We start from the raw sequence: 15,412 nt of genomic DNA on the forward strand, positions 1-15,412 counted from the left end.
GGGGAATTTCCTTCTCAGGAGCCTGGAGAATCCATTTCTCAGAGCTCCTGAACAGTTGAGTAGCCTGTCACGGGTGATGAAGGTTCTTTGCAGCAGCAGATCACAGACAGAAATCTCATGTCTCTACAGCAGAGTGACAGCAGATGCTGCCTTTGGGAGAGAGGAGATTTAATGAAAAAGGCTGCCTCAAAAAAGGACATGGGTATACAATTCCTTGAGATTCAAGGTGCATCTGCATATTTTAGGGGGAAAAAGTAGGAGATTTCTGCACATTATTATCTTCTAACTCAGTAATGTTACTGTATTTTTTATTCAAATGTGGCTCTTGTTAGGAAAAAATAGGTAGTTGAAGTAGGAAAGATCTAGAAGGAGGCTTTTCTAGACTGGCAGGGAAAAAATTAGAAGTGGCTCTTTTTCTTTCTTTGTGAGATGTAATTGTTATCTAAATTCTCAGCTGGAATAAGCTATCTTGGTTCTACCTAAGGTGACAGAATCACTTCTCATACCCTCACTTGTGTGTTACATTTAATTCACTAAACATCAGCTGTTCATTTTTCATTGCTTTTTCTGAAAACTACTGTAAACAAGGATCTGCACACATTTTGCAATGCTTCAGCACTCCTTTTATCAGCATTCAAAGCAGACTTACTTTAAAATTTGTGATTCACTACTGATATAAAATTAAGATTCTAAAAGTGCTGTTGAATGTCTAAGGGTGGTGGCAGACACCACAGATTTGTATAGCAACATATTCTCATTTCAATATACCATACAGGTTGCTATCCTGTGCTTTAAAAGTTTGTTTTATATCTGTATAAAAATTATATTTTTTAAAGTAAAATAATACCGATTTTTATACTGAGGCATACTCTGCTTTCTCAGGGGTCAACTTCTTTTTTCTGGCGTTTTAAAAATTAGTTTGCATTATTTATATTTCTTCTTTGTGTTTTAAATTGTGGAAATATTCTGCTTTGGTATAAAATAGCAGTGATTGAGAAACTCTAGGATTTTTTTCTAGGAGAAAGTGAAGCTAAGAGCTATACACTTTACATGCCTGGTGATGTCCAAAATCCCTCATATTCCAGCCATCCCTAGTTGTGGCAGCTGGAATTTGCAGGGAATTGTACCAGATTCATCTCTGTCTGAAGGCTAAGGAGAACAGGGAGAGCTGGTGTAGCTGCACATTCTGCTGAGATCTGCTTCTCCAGATGTTAGTTTTCACCCAAAAAATTCCCAAATACCATAGGGCTCCAGGGCACTTGATCTCATAGTCTCTTCCTAGGATACATAAAAAAGGAAGCCTTTGCATATTTCTATGTCTTCAGTTTCTAATGGGTCATACCTTATTTTTGGAGAGTGGCTTCTGATGTGCAGGAGCCGAGGCGGTTTTTGACTAATCTGTTCTGAGAGAGAGGATGGCACCTTGACCCAGGATCTCTTCTGCCTTGTGTTTCACTCGATGATGCAGTTCAGTGCTTACACAGTACCACTGAGAGTGTTTTTTATCTCTTCTGGCATATGGGGCTAGAAAATTACTTGTAAAGAGCCTCAAAGGTTAATGAGAGCCAGTGAAATTCATACTATCTGCATGCCATTTAATGCAGTAATCTACAAGACACACAAGGAAAGCTTTTTCCTGGCAGAAATAGAAAAAATGTCATGACCCCAGACTGTGGCAGTGAGTGGAACAAAGGCCTGGGTTTCTTAGATTAAAGATTTAATCCTTGTGAGGGGTGAGTGAGGTCAGGCAAAGGAAGCAATCAGGAAGGTGCTCTGATAGCACAGGCTGGTGGTGTCCAGCCAGTGTCAGGCTGTGAAACCAAAAGAGCAGGTTCCTCATCACAGTGTTACCTGCAATTGTAACAGGAGACACCAGGTTTTTGATTCTTAATTAGAAATAAATGCCAAGAGAAACTATGTTTAAGTACTAAAGTCCTGTCTAGGCACCTAATTCCAGTCTGTTCCAAATATATGAAGTGCTAGGTGGTATTATTTGCCATTGCACCCTGTGCTATGGTTATTATTTCTCTGTTTAATCTTTCAAAGTAAAAATAACATTGCAAAGACCTTTGGTATCATGAAGTAGCATCACCTATTTCCTGTGGTTTTACACAGTGAAGGAATTTACCATTGATGCTCTTAACCAAGAGCATTCAATGTGTTTCCCTGGAAATCAGTTTCTCCATGTTGGAGCCAGATAAAATGCATCTCATAGATTGTATTTGATGTTTTGCAGCACGTGCCCTGAGGGATATATATGTCTGAAGGCTGGGGAAAATCCTGACCATGGTTACACAAGCTTTGATACTTTTGGCTGGGCCTTTCTCTCCTTGTTCCGTCTTATGACTCAAGATTACTGGGAACGTCTTTACCAACAGGTATCAGGTTATTTTATTACTGTTAAAAAGTATGAATAAACACATCATCTTGTTACAGTGGCATATATAATAGTTAAAGAAAGAATTGCTGGTTATTAGGCAAACTGTGCTCTCTGTGTGTTCTAGAGAAGGATGATCAGATCTTCTGGAGGAGGACAATCAGTTCTTACAATTAATTTATTAAAAGTGATGATATCCGAAGACATTAAGGCTGGGTGTTTGGTCAAATTGAGAAAAAGTGGTGCTGAGAGAAGGACACTAATTCATCTGAGTCTAAATGAAGTTCACTGCTTGAGGAAGATCACCACATCACCACTTGGTGATTTTTTGTTGGATAGTGTAACACAAACAAATCTTTCGAGTCCGGCTCAAGAAAGGGCTAGGGAAGCATCTGTATACTTGGCATATCTGATTTTGCCAGGCATGGTGATGAGCACAAATTCAGAAAATGGCAAGACTACATGACACATTTCAGTTCCCCCTGCTGCAAGCTCTCTTCATTGTGGACACCTGACAGAGGCATAAACAGATCCAGACTCAGCTCACAGTCACATGCACGGTGGTCTCGGAGTAAATGCTCACTTCAGCATGCATTTCCTGAAATGTGTGCAAACCCCAAAGAACTACATCTGCCAGTTTGGTACTGAATTACATTCTCTGTCCATGAGGACACTGATGGTTTGCTGCTGCATCTCAAACCTGCCAAAACTGGAACGTGATCGTAAGGAAATTAAGGGATAATGTTGACAGAATACTCTGAAGGTACTGAGGTAGACATCGCTGAAGATTTGGGGGATTTCAGCTTCACATACAGCCAGTTACACAATTTCACTTCAGGAAAATGTAAAACAATGAAACTGAAGATTCTTTAAACAACTGTATTCACTTACTTGACACAGAGCTACGTGTACAACTCTGGAAGACAGAAACTGTCACAGCAAATAAGGATGAACATCAGTCCTTTTTATTATTTGACCTTATACTATCACACAGTGTTTTCTGTCAGTAGTATCAACTCACTGAGCATGGGACATATCTGTTATATATCTGTTACACATAAGCTGTCCCCCAAAATTCCAGTTTTGCCGATAAATCTGGTGAAGAAACAGGGGATACATTCAGCAGAGCCCAAGGCTTGATTCTTCTCATCCTGACACAGATGTCTCAATGGTATTTGGATGAATTGCACCCTAAACGTGTTTTTTCTCCCTGAAAAAGGACCTGGATTGTAGACATCCAGCATGAATCCCACTTGGATGGTTTCTACGCACTGGACAAAACCAGGCTGAGCTGTGGGGGAATTTTTCACTGCAACTGCTGTAATATCTATTCTAAAAGAAAAGTAGCAGAGATATTTGGTAAAGGAGGAAAGCATTGAAAGCATCCTTCTTTTAGAAATTAATTCACTGCAAGGCGCACAATTTTTGATTAAGGTGTAAAAACTTATTGGTGAGAAGATTATTTCCTTGTATATGGTTGTCATTTCTCATCAAAGGCTTTCTGTTTGAACTATTAACAAAGGCTGGATTCAATTACATTATAAATCTAAGTTTTAAAAAGACCCTTCTTTTCTTTATTTTTTTTTCTTTTAAAAAACATTGTAAAGCTGTGTTAATTTTACTTTTTCACTTACAGACTCTCAGATCTGCTGGGAAGATCTACATGCTTTTTTTTATGCTGGTCATCTTTCTGGGTTCATTTTATCTGATCAACCTGATTCTGGCTGTTGTGGCCATGGCATACGAGGAGCAGAACCAAGCCACTATTGCTGAAACAGAGGAGAAGGAAAGAAAGTTTCGGGAAGCCATGGAGATGTTAAAGAAAGAGCAGGAGGTCAGTGAACTATGTGACATGATTAGCCTTAGGTGACTTGAACAAATGTTACTTTGAGATTAACGTCCCCTTTATTTTACATTTGTGTGATAACCAAAGTAAGAGTTGCTTGAAAGCAGTTTATTGTACTGGACAAAGTTATAGCAATTTTTTTTTTTTTTCTGCAAGAATAATTCTAGTTCTCCCTGTTAGGATTGGGGCCATTTGGAGTATACATATCCAGAGCTGTACTGGTTTAACCGTACCCCATATGTGAGCAGAGAATTTATATTTTTTGGCATGTGAGATGTTTTAGTGGTGGGAAAACTACATCTGCATTTGAGCACCAACCAGCTGTTTTGGTAGCTCAGCCATAGCCCCAGCTGAACCTCCTTCCACCATCCCTTTAGCACACATCAGTTTCCTCACTGTCTTGCTCAACCTGCCATAAATACCCAATTGTTTGATAATGAAGATAAAGATGTAGGATGACCTCTGTGAAGCACATACAGTTTCATTTCTGGAAAAGTAAACAGGCAGACCTTGAGGTTAAGATCTGCAAATTATGCAAAGGGTATGGATTTAATGTTATGTCATAAATTTAAACAAACCAGGGAGGTCAAATGGTGGATGTAGCCTTATAGCCTTAATAACAGTATTTAATTTGCATGTGGTTTGTGTGGGGTAGAACGCTTTTATTAAACAGCAGAAGAGAACATTTTAGGTGCTGTGAACAAGAAGACAATAAGAAAATTAGTCTGAAATAACACGTAGCACTGTAGTTCAGAGAAATAAATCCTTGAAACACAATATAAACTAATATACATAATTTTCTTTTGGGTACATATGCCTTCAGGGCCTAATCCAAAGCCCATTTAAATCCTTGGAAAGAAAATAGAAAATGCAATTCACTCTTGACAAAGTGCTAGTAGTGGTTTATGAATCATTTAAGTCCTTTTAAAGATCCTCTTTGATAGTTTAAGTAATAGGTAAATGCAATTTAGTCCATATACAGGCACTCTGAACAGAGTAATTCTCTGCCATAACCTAAGGGAGCAAACTGAGCTCCAACTCGTACCTATTTTTCAGAAATTTTCGTGTGTTTTTGACTCCAGCTGAGCTCTTCCTAATACCAGTCAACTTTGGTAGCCCCAGCTATAATTAAAGATATTTAAGAATTTCATTTTGAAGGCTTTGATTTCGATTAAGCCCGTATGTACACAAAAAAAAGAACATTAAGCCCAGAAAGTATAATGTGGCAAAAAAGAAAGTTTTCAGGGGAAAAGCTGAATTTTTCCCATTTCTCTATATGCTTTATAATAGAGCCTTTTCTTCAGCCAACCATTTCTCATCTTCCCCATGCCCTGTTCAGTGCAAAGGGTGGGCAGTACATGACTCGAGAGCAGCTCTTTGCTTTCTCATCATTTGTTCTGTTGCCTTAGGCCAGCTTGAGCAGACTTCCCAGCTCAGGCAGTCAAAGCATGCTTGGAAGAGGAAGTGACTAACATCCTCCGAGCTTTTTCAGTGCCCCTTGTCACTGCTCAGACTCTGTGTGCTTCAAAAATGCTCATTTGTGTTTGCAATACTCCTAGAGTATTATCCTAGTTTTATGGGAAGGAAATTCAGGAGTGGAGTGATTTGGGTCCGTCATGTTCACTAATGAAGTCCGGTACTTCTGCAAATCCCAAAGTAGACATTTGGAAGAAGAGGCTCAGGAAAGGGAGTTGGGTGGCTGCACCATGGAGCTTTCAGATGTCCTGCTCAGATATCTCACCCCAGTCAGAGCTACTCAGTTTTAATCTGGTTCTCCAAACTTTGATCAAGATATTGGTTTTGACTTCCTCACTGTACCATTAAGTTCTTGCCTCAAGAACTGTCTCTTGCATGATCCCCATGTCAAGGCTTGTGTGAACTAAACTTTCCTCCCTTCTTTCAGCCATCATATGTCCTTGCCAGGCATACTTGGTCCCACAAACATTTCCTGCCCCTGCAGTTGTTGCAGTGGGTTGTGGCCTGCAGTGCCTGAGGACAAGGATGTGGTCCAGCCACAGGAACCCAGACAGAAAGGATAGGTAGGCAGGACGTGAGGACATCCTCGAGCCCTGGATGGATGGAGCACTGAGTAGACTGGGAAGGTGTCCCTGCCCATGGCAAGGGGGTTGGATGAATTCTAAGGTCCTTTCCATCACAAGCTGTGCTATGACTCTGTGATCCTCCATGCCCTGAGGAACAATTCAGTCCAAATCCTTTTTCAATATCTGACAGAGGTATTGAGCGCAGAAACAATTCAACCCAAGCAATAGGTAAGAAAATGCTAATAAACTAAAAATTAGCCTATTTTGCAGTATGAATACAGAATGCTTAGTAGCACAACCTACACTATTTTCTAGATCAACAAAATATGACAGCAATCAGAGAGGAAAACCAAAACTCTTCAGGCCAGCTTTTACACTGTGCAGTATAAAGGGAGCATAAATATAATTGATAGACCTGCTTGGGGACTATCAGTCAATTTATACAATTGGTCTAACACATTCCTAAATCTGAGCTTAACACCAAAAGACTTGCCGAATCTTTATGAAGAGAAAGCACTTCAGCAGAGCAATTAAATCAATCGACTCAAAAAAAAAATATCAAGCCAACAGCCTAGACCAGTGTCTGAGCCCTCCTCCTCTCTGCTTTAAGCAGCTTGCTTATGAAAGATATTTCCCACAGGAATTAAGTTTTGTTGTGCTCTCAGCTTGATAGAGCTACCACTACTCCTTGAAATACATGATTGATTCTTTACACAGCTGTTAAGTGCCTTCACTTTCCTTGGACTGATGCCTGTGGGAGGAAGGGAGTATTTTGCAGTGGAGAGATGATTGCCTGTTTGATTCTAGTGGCTTACAGACAATAGCACTGAGGATTCATCTGTTTCTCCTGTTCTGGGGAGCCTGGAGAGGCTTTTTTTAACAATTCACTCTCTTCAGGTGTTTCAGCTGGGGGCTCTGCACTGGGCTGGTCCCCAGGCCACTGATGTGGTTCTCCAGCACCTCCAGCACCTCCAAACCTGACCCTTGTGCTCAGAGCCCCCTCACTCCTCCTGCCTGTGCCAGGGACGGGGCCCCAGCTCTCGCAGCTCCTATCAGTCTTTCTGCCTGGATGCTCATTTGCTCCCAAGGCTGTGGCTTTGAGCGCTCAGGCTTTGGAATTGGGCTTCTGCAGGGCTCCCAGGAGCTGGTGTGTTATCAGCCTGCTCCTGCAGCGATCCCAGCAGATAGACAGCACAGCGTGGGAGCACATGGCACAGCAAAGGCCACCTTATCTCCAGTTAAGCCCATGGTTCTCCCTTTGCATCTCTGATCGCAGCTGCCTGTGCTGCTCCTCGGGATGAGTGTTTACAGAAACGTGCTGGCTGAGCTGCCTGCTGTTCCTAGCATCCCTCTGTGACAGGGGAGGGAAAATCCCAGCAGCCAGCTGGGCTGCCCTCCTGTCCAGCAGTCCCACTTCAAGGGGCTGAAGTCCAGGGAGACTTTCATCTGAGGCTCCCCAGCTTGAGATTTTTCTTTGCCTGGCACCAGAAGTGTTACTCCAGAGATGTGTGCATGCCGTGTGCACACAGGCTGTTTCTTCGTGATATGCCAAAAGGTCTTGTGTGGGAACTCCACATAAAAGCCATTCTTTTATGCAGCCATTCCTAAGTTTTATGATCATATCCTGAAATGTTTAATATCCCTCCTATACAACCTTAAAATTTAAAATGAAAAATAATTTCTGAGCAGTAAGTACTAGTTTCCACTGCAATCCTGAAATAAGAATTTTCATACCTTCTACCATCTTCTGATTTAGGCACTAGCTGCTAAAGGAATTGATTCAATGTCACTCAGTTCATTGGAAATGTCACCTAAAAGTGGAAAAGAAAGAAGAAATAAGAGAAAGAAAAAGAAATCTTTGGGGGCAGATGAGTATGGGGAAGACCAAAGGAATCCCAAGTGTGACTACGATGATGGTCAAAGGAGGATGGTAAGCCATGGTCTGAAACACCACTTGTTCCACACTGTGCTTTCCTGGACAGGCCAGGTTCTGAACAAGGCAATTAAAGCTGAAACTTTCATAAGAATCAGGTATTTAATATTGTAACTAATATTAACACAGCAGACACTGCAGACTGTGTTAGAGCAGTGGAAGGAAGTATATTACCACTTTATTTTAAAAATTAATTAAAAATGCCCATTAAACATTTTTATAAACCTGTTTTTTTCAAATTTTTTTGCCTTTTTTTTTTTTTTTTTTTTTTTGCTTCAATATTACCCTCGGTCTGGTTTATTTTCTTTCATTCATCTGATTATATCTATCCTATCCCTACTAGAGATAAAAAAAATCTTAGAGGAAACCTACAAAGCTTAAAAATAAAAGAGAGGAGGAGAAAAGGAGGAAACTTGTCTCGGAGGGCTTTTTAAATATTATACAAAGACGCTATTAACATTTTTATATTCCTTTGCTAGTTGCCTCCAAGTCAAAACTTTGTGGCACTTGTTTCTACTTTCTATTGCAGGGAAGAAAAACAGAGTGACAGTGTTATTAAATAAGGTTTTATGTAAATGTTCCTGACATGCATGAATATGAATCTGCCCATGCTGTATGTATCAAGGGATCATAAATAGCTCCAGATAATTTGTCTTTGTTTAACTGAGGGCAAAGTTTAAATCACTTTGTTTTGTTGTTTTGAATAGCCATGTAATGGGCTAAGTCCTTTTCTATTTCGTTGTCAGTGAATTTAGGGATACTTGGCAGCCATAAAAAGCTCATAGAAAACATGTAAGTGATGTAAGTAAATGTGACCAATTAATGACTCCCCAGCTCACAAAATTTACCCAGAGCTGGATTTTTGTAAATGACATGCATTTTTTAAACCAGTAGTTTCTGTTGTTGTCTCATTGGTCGACTAGGTCGTGTAACAAATTACACCTTTGCTAAAGCCAGAACTGCTCTTTAGCTTCATTCTGAATGGGTTTCAGGACACCACATGCCAGAAGGACCGTGGACTGGAGCTGTGCATTTCCAGTTTATTTCTCAGATTAGTATTCCTTGTTTTCACTTTTCACCCCTGGATGTCATATGCATGAGAAGCATGGGGGACACATTTCAAAGCTCTTAGTAAATCTTCTCTGCAAGGCTGTGTCTGGCATGGTTGGAGGGAATATGGCTGAGTCATCATTCAGATGCTATCTGAGCAGCTGGAAGTGTGTTGCCATCAGAAATCAGTCTCAATGACTGTGCCATGGAAATCCAGGCATGGATTTTTGACCAGCTGAAATTTGGTAGCAATCCAAATGGGTTGTTTTTAGTTAGAGAGAGCCTGGGTTTTGTACTCCTCCATGTACCAGTGTCACTAAATAGCATCATTACATAACTCAGTGGTGTAAGCTACAGCACAAAATGAAATCAGGCTTCATTTGATTTGTCTCGTTTGTGGGTGCTGTGGCAATCTGACCTCTCTTCATAGATACTTGGCTCATGGGAAAGTTCTGAAGAAGCTGGAAATTCTGTGCAGGCATAAATTAAAAAATATATTCCGCCTAAATGCTCTTACTCCAGTAATTTCCTCTTTAGAGAGAAGAGAAAGGGATAGACTTGAATTCCTTACACATTTTCTGAAGATCCTTTTTACTCTGCCAGATTTTAGGTGTGTTTAGTCCTTGGCTACATCTTGCTGATGCTCTGGCAGAGTTGCAGTCTCACTAACTGACGTCAGAGTGGATCGTCAAGGCTGATATTTGAGTGAGGGAGCCTGCTGTGTACTGAGGTTACCTAGCCCTTAAGCAGCCATGTGCACTGAGATAATCATTTTACAAACTAATAAACCATATCCCTCTTCTTGCTCTTGGTTTGTTTTGGTTTTTTTTTCTTTTTCTTTTATCACCTTCTTCCGTCGTATTCTGCTTCTTCTTCTTCCCTCTTCTTCTCATTTTCCCTGCAGTTCATTTCCTGCCCTATTTCTTTATCTAGTCTTCTCCCACTGCACTGTTCCTTCCCTAGCTGTTATGAAGATGTATGATAATACAGTAGATTGGAGATGGATCCCCTTCCCTGCTCCTGTCTTCCACTCCTTGTGCTGCCTTCCCAGCTCCTCTGGCACTGGTCCTATGGGGGGGAGTAGAAGCAAAGGAAGTATCACACTGTGAGCTGAATGCCACCTTGACCCTTCCTTTTTCAGTACATCTTTAACTGTCAAGTATTAGACAAATACCTGATGGCCAGGAATGACTGTTCAACCTCTTAACTTTGCGGAGTCTGAATACCTGTAATTAAGTCTCTCTTTCTCTGAAGCACTTGGTTTAAAATGGAACTTACTGCTCTCCCCCAGAACTTCCTTGCTCCTGCAGACATGTTGCAAAATGTTGTTTCTCTTTCCCCTTTTTCCTTTCTGGGGGTTTCCAGACTCTCCTTGGCATTAGTTATGGTCCCAGTGCAAACTTGGTGAAGCGCAGAACCAGCCACGGAAGCGTTTTCAGTTTCCGACTCCGTGGCAGAGACACTTGCTCCGAGACAGATTTTGCCGATGATGAGATCAGCATCGCTGGGGAAAATGAAAGCCACCGGGGCTCTCTCTTAATTCCAAGATCTGGGAGGCGTCCAAGCGTGCAAAGTCAAGTGAGCCATAGTTCTCACCCTACTACTCCCAACTACACCCAGACGGGCAAAAGGAACAGCTCAGTGGATTGCAATGGTGTGGTTTCCCTGATAGGAGGAGGCACCGGGGCACTCAACCCAGACCCTACTTCTCCTGCAGGGTTACTGCTCCCCCCAGTTATTATGGAAAAGCCTGGGACAGGCGACCTGGTGAGTACTTTATAATTTTGTATGTGATTCGCGCTCTTGTTTCCTTCTAAATGTTGTTGGAGATTGCTGTAATTTATTTACACGATACGGAGTCTACAGTGAGAAACCCAGACCCACCACTCCAGGCAGGGTGGGAAGACAACGAGTTGATTCACAAAGAAATGTGTATCTAGAGAGGTTCTTGCCTTCTGGTAAGACTTTCTCTTCAGAGCTGTCAGGAGGCAAACACCTAAATCTTGGGTTTGACATGGACTTTCTTTTCTTGAAGGGACACTTTTAATCTTGATTTCTTTTGACTTTTGTATACCTGACATTGTCTGGTGGATAGAAAATGACGGTTTTTAAATGATTCAGTGAAGTCTTGCCATCTTGCAACTTTGTTTTCTCTCTCTGGTTGCTCTCTGTTTGCATCTGACCTCTGGTCTTCTCTTGGGCTACTTGTAGAGGGTTGTTCCTTACAGTCCAAAGGTAGTTTCCAGAAGGTTTTAGTGCCCAGTTCAAATTACACTCAGGAAATATGAGCAGATGATCAACAGATTTCAGCCCTTTTGCAGATTGCCAGCATCTTTGTTGCAGAGCAACACCATGAGATGATGTTTTTGGAAATAGCAGCTACTCAGGCAGAGCAATTTGGACAGATTGCTAGTTTGAGATGGTGGGAATGTATCTCTTTTTTACATAGATAATCTACATTGAAGCTCATCACTCTCAACAGTCTTTAAAGTGATAGAGGTCACTGCTACAGTCAGTATGGGCAGGATTTATTTCATTTTAGGGATCAAAAATGGATCAGAATAATCTCTCTCCTTGGAAGTGCCTCTTTCTGTTCACTTTGACCACAAGTCTTAAGTTAGGTGAGATAAAGCCCACTCAGAGTAACAAGGTGCCAAAACCAGGTTACATTGGTGGGAAAAAAAAACTAAATGTGATTATAACATATATTAGGCAAGTTATCTCTGGAAGAGAAAGGTGAGTGAGATGGATCCCAGCCGTGGTGTCAGATTATCAGTAAATTGAGAAGCAGATTTTTTCTCTAGAGCCAAGCAGCTTCATTCCTTTCAGGGTTTGGACTGAATTTTTTTCCTCACCTATCTGGGCATCCCCTGTAGTTCTGCAAATAGACTCTCACACTACCGAGGAAAGAGGGGGCCGTGCTACATGTGGGAAACTGGTTGGTGTGAGAATTATCTGTTTTGTTGACAGTTTTGAGACTGTTGCTGCTTTTTCAGATGTTCACACCTTCCTTCATTTAGGAGTTTGGTAATCCTACTTTTACTCTCTGTGGACAAGGATGACCAGTCCTGGGACTATTCTCTGAACAACTGAGCAACAGAAACACTGTTTGTAGATAGGGAGGTTTTATTGGATTTAGCTTTGTAAAAAAAGAAAAGAAGAAAAAAAAAAAAGCTGTGTTTTAAAGGAACTAAGGAGGAAAATCTGTGCATCTGTTTAAAATAAAATTCTGAACCAAGGTCAAAAGACCTCAGTAGATGAGTAGAGGATGTCCCCCTTTTCTCTGTAAGGAAAGCAGCTCTGCAGTCTGCTGAGGCTGTCCCAGCTGTCAGAAAAAGCTTAGCAAAGCATGAGAGCACTCAACCTTTCACAGAAAATATTGGTATTTTACAGGATTGGGTCCTGAGGTGATGGGGAGGCTCTGAGCTCTGCTGGCATTTATTTTCATTTGTCGGCTTCCTGCCTTTTGAAAAAATGGATGTTGAAAATTGAATGGCCCGGGTGGGTGAGCTCACTTGGCAGTTCCCTGGTCATCTAGGAAATAACACCCAGGCACTATAGTAACAGATGCTCATCCAGTGATGCAATGTGAAGGATACTGTGTCTTCTGCAAAACAGGTTTGGTATCTAATCTATCCAGAAAATGTGAGCTGGAGTTAAAAGCTAATTGGCAAGGGGCCCATGGCTGTACAGATGTAGTCACTACAGGAGTTGTAAGCACTGTGCACAAACGTGCAGCCTCAGCTGTGGCTCAGGCAGAAGGAAATAGCAAATCTGACCCCTCAGCATGCTTGGAGATACATCAGCGTGTTTCTGGGCTTTGCATTTGATGATTTTCACCTTTTTCATGTTAAAATTTGAAGTTGAATTTGTTCTTAGTTAGCAGCTTTGTCCTCTTTTTAGTCTCTTGATATGTTTGGGGAAGGTAAAAGAAAGATGTTGCCGGGTGAAGTTGCAGTTACCTCATTAACCTCACCGACCCTGCTGCTGTTGTTTATTTTGGACAAGTGTGAGCCCATGGTGTAAAAGGACCCACTTGGGCTATCTGTTGTATCTCTCATGAGCAAGAAATGAAGGGGCCAGTCCATGAAAATGCATTGCTGTAACATGGGTTAAGCCCTGACTTGCAGCTTCCTGAGGTGTAACTGTGGCTTTGCTCATGCAAATGCAACACCTGGGTTGATGGAGCTGAAAAAAACACAATTTACAACATTAGGTTTTGAAGATTCACTTGTTTAGGTCACTTTGTGGTATCAGATGAGCCTAACACAGACCCATCTGATGGCTACTCAGCGGGGAGATCGCTGAATTCTGATTTGGGGAAAGCTTGGAGGAGCACTTCTGATTTAAAGGACAGAGCAAACATCAAACAAGATCTGACCATGTCTGGTTTTGCTTTTAGTCCTTCAGTCACAAATAGTGACTTAGCCCATAGCTGTCACAAATTATTTCGAAGTGGGCCCTTCTCAGGTTTCTCAGGGAAAGCACAAACAGTCACTCTCCGCTTTTGAGCATTTTAGCCTCACCAGCTTTAGCAAAATTCAGCCTGAACAGTTTAATCCAGGCAAAGTGGTTGGGACCACAATGAACAACTTCCATGCCTTTGTGTCATTGCAGCTGCTACCCCCTGTCCCAGCCAAGGGCCATCTGCCCATGGGAATGGCTGCAGGTGGCAGCTGAGCTGACATGAAAACATCTGTGCAGTTCAGCTGCCCTCTCCCAAGAGAGATGTGGCTGCAGCAGGTTATCCCACTATTCAGGCTGGTGACTCAGAGGAGTGACATCCTGACACTTGGCTGCAGAAAAGCATGTAAGAAAAAAAAAGCCAGTTTCAAATTTTGTTCAGATGGCCTTGGCTGCTTGGCACGGATGGATGAGTGGGTTTCCATGAGAAACCGAGTCTGTTTGCACTATCCATCTCCTCTCCCTAATTCCTAAACACAGCTGAGGAAAAAGGGGGGACTTTAGGTTATCTCAGTGGATGGTGCTCAAGTCCATCAGTCTCATCAGCTGGGGCAATCTGGATGGTCATTGGGATTGCTTACCATAATTAGCATGGTCCATGCAGAGTGGCACCTGCCCATGAACTCTTCTGCATCAAAGCAGTCCTGAAAGTGCCCATGGGCTTCAGTGCACAGCCTGAGCAAGAGGAGGATGTGGTACCTTCTGCACACTTTGCTACACCTATGGGTGTCCCCACACCACAAGAGAGTTCCCACAAGGAGCCAGTGACAGCATTGTGGGGAGCTGCCATCGGCAGCACAGAGGATTCACTGCAGTGAGGATTCAAGCCAGAGAGCCTGCAGAGGTCATAGGAAGAGCAAAGTAGTGCAATTGAAAGTGTGGTCTTCAAATACCCTTCACAAAGCAGGTCTGGGTGTGGCAGTCATCACCCGGAGGGGAAAAGCAAGAGGTGACCAAGTCTGAGGGGTGCAGGGAGCTTGTCCCAGGAAACCCATGACAAATCCTAGTCACTATTCTGGAAATCTCCACTGTGTCCTGAAGAGCACTCAGTCAGGGCTGTCCTATTCTGCTATCAGCTTTCTTCAAGTGGCGCAGCTGCTGATTTTATCAAATTCATCCCGGTGTAAATACGACATAAGTGGGACCTGGTGACTATGCTAAAAGTCCTAATTGCTATTGTCTTGACCTGAAACTGAGAGATTTGAAAAATGATATGTTTTTTACACTCCTGCTGATAGCTGGGTGGGATATTGGCTTTTGCTTTATTTAGAGAAAATCTATACATTATGTAAGTAACTTCAGGGCACACTACAACCTAAAGGTTCTGCAGTATTTATTTGTAGCCTTGCATTGCTCTGTTGTGTTCTGGTGTTTCTTAGTTAAGAGGTTAGAATAACACCTCCCTTCACAAGGTATTGATATGCTTGAGCAGAATTGGATTTGGTTAATGAGCTGTTACCTGGAGCTCAATTTATCCATGGGTTCTGATGAGGCTGAGTGAGATCCCACCTGTGTCTGTCAAGAACTTCTAGAGGGTTAAGAAACACACAAAGCACATCCCTTCTTGCCTCCTAAATCCAGCTGGAGCCATAACCTTGCAGGGAAATCACAAGATTTTTATTTTAACCTGACTTTGCAATTATTCCAGAGGTTGGAAGTGGAAGGGAAATGGATGCAGGACTGAAAGGGTGGTGGTTTCC

The 15,412-nt window shown here is 42.0% G+C and overlaps 1 protein-coding gene across 1 annotated transcript in view; it reads left to right on the top strand.

The window, feature by feature from the left end:
• Nucleotides 1–15,412, top strand: part of LOC309582350 (sodium channel protein type 5 subunit alpha-like) — a gene marked incomplete at both ends in the record, with an annotated part of 170,831 nt that overhangs the window by 48,599 nt on the left and 106,820 nt on the right. Inside the window, 4 exon segments of the mRNA XM_082297449.1 lie at nucleotides 2,237–2,378; nucleotides 4,014–4,211; nucleotides 8,022–8,195; nucleotides 10,614–11,015. Coding sequence (XP_082153575.1) covers nucleotides 2,237–2,378; nucleotides 4,014–4,211; nucleotides 8,022–8,195; nucleotides 10,614–11,015 — 916 coding nt within the window.

Source organism: Coloeus monedula (assembly GCF_965178545.1).
Source record: "Coloeus monedula genome assembly, chromosome: 1".
NCBI classification, from domain to species: Eukaryota; Metazoa; Chordata; class Aves; order Passeriformes; family Corvidae; genus Coloeus; species Coloeus monedula.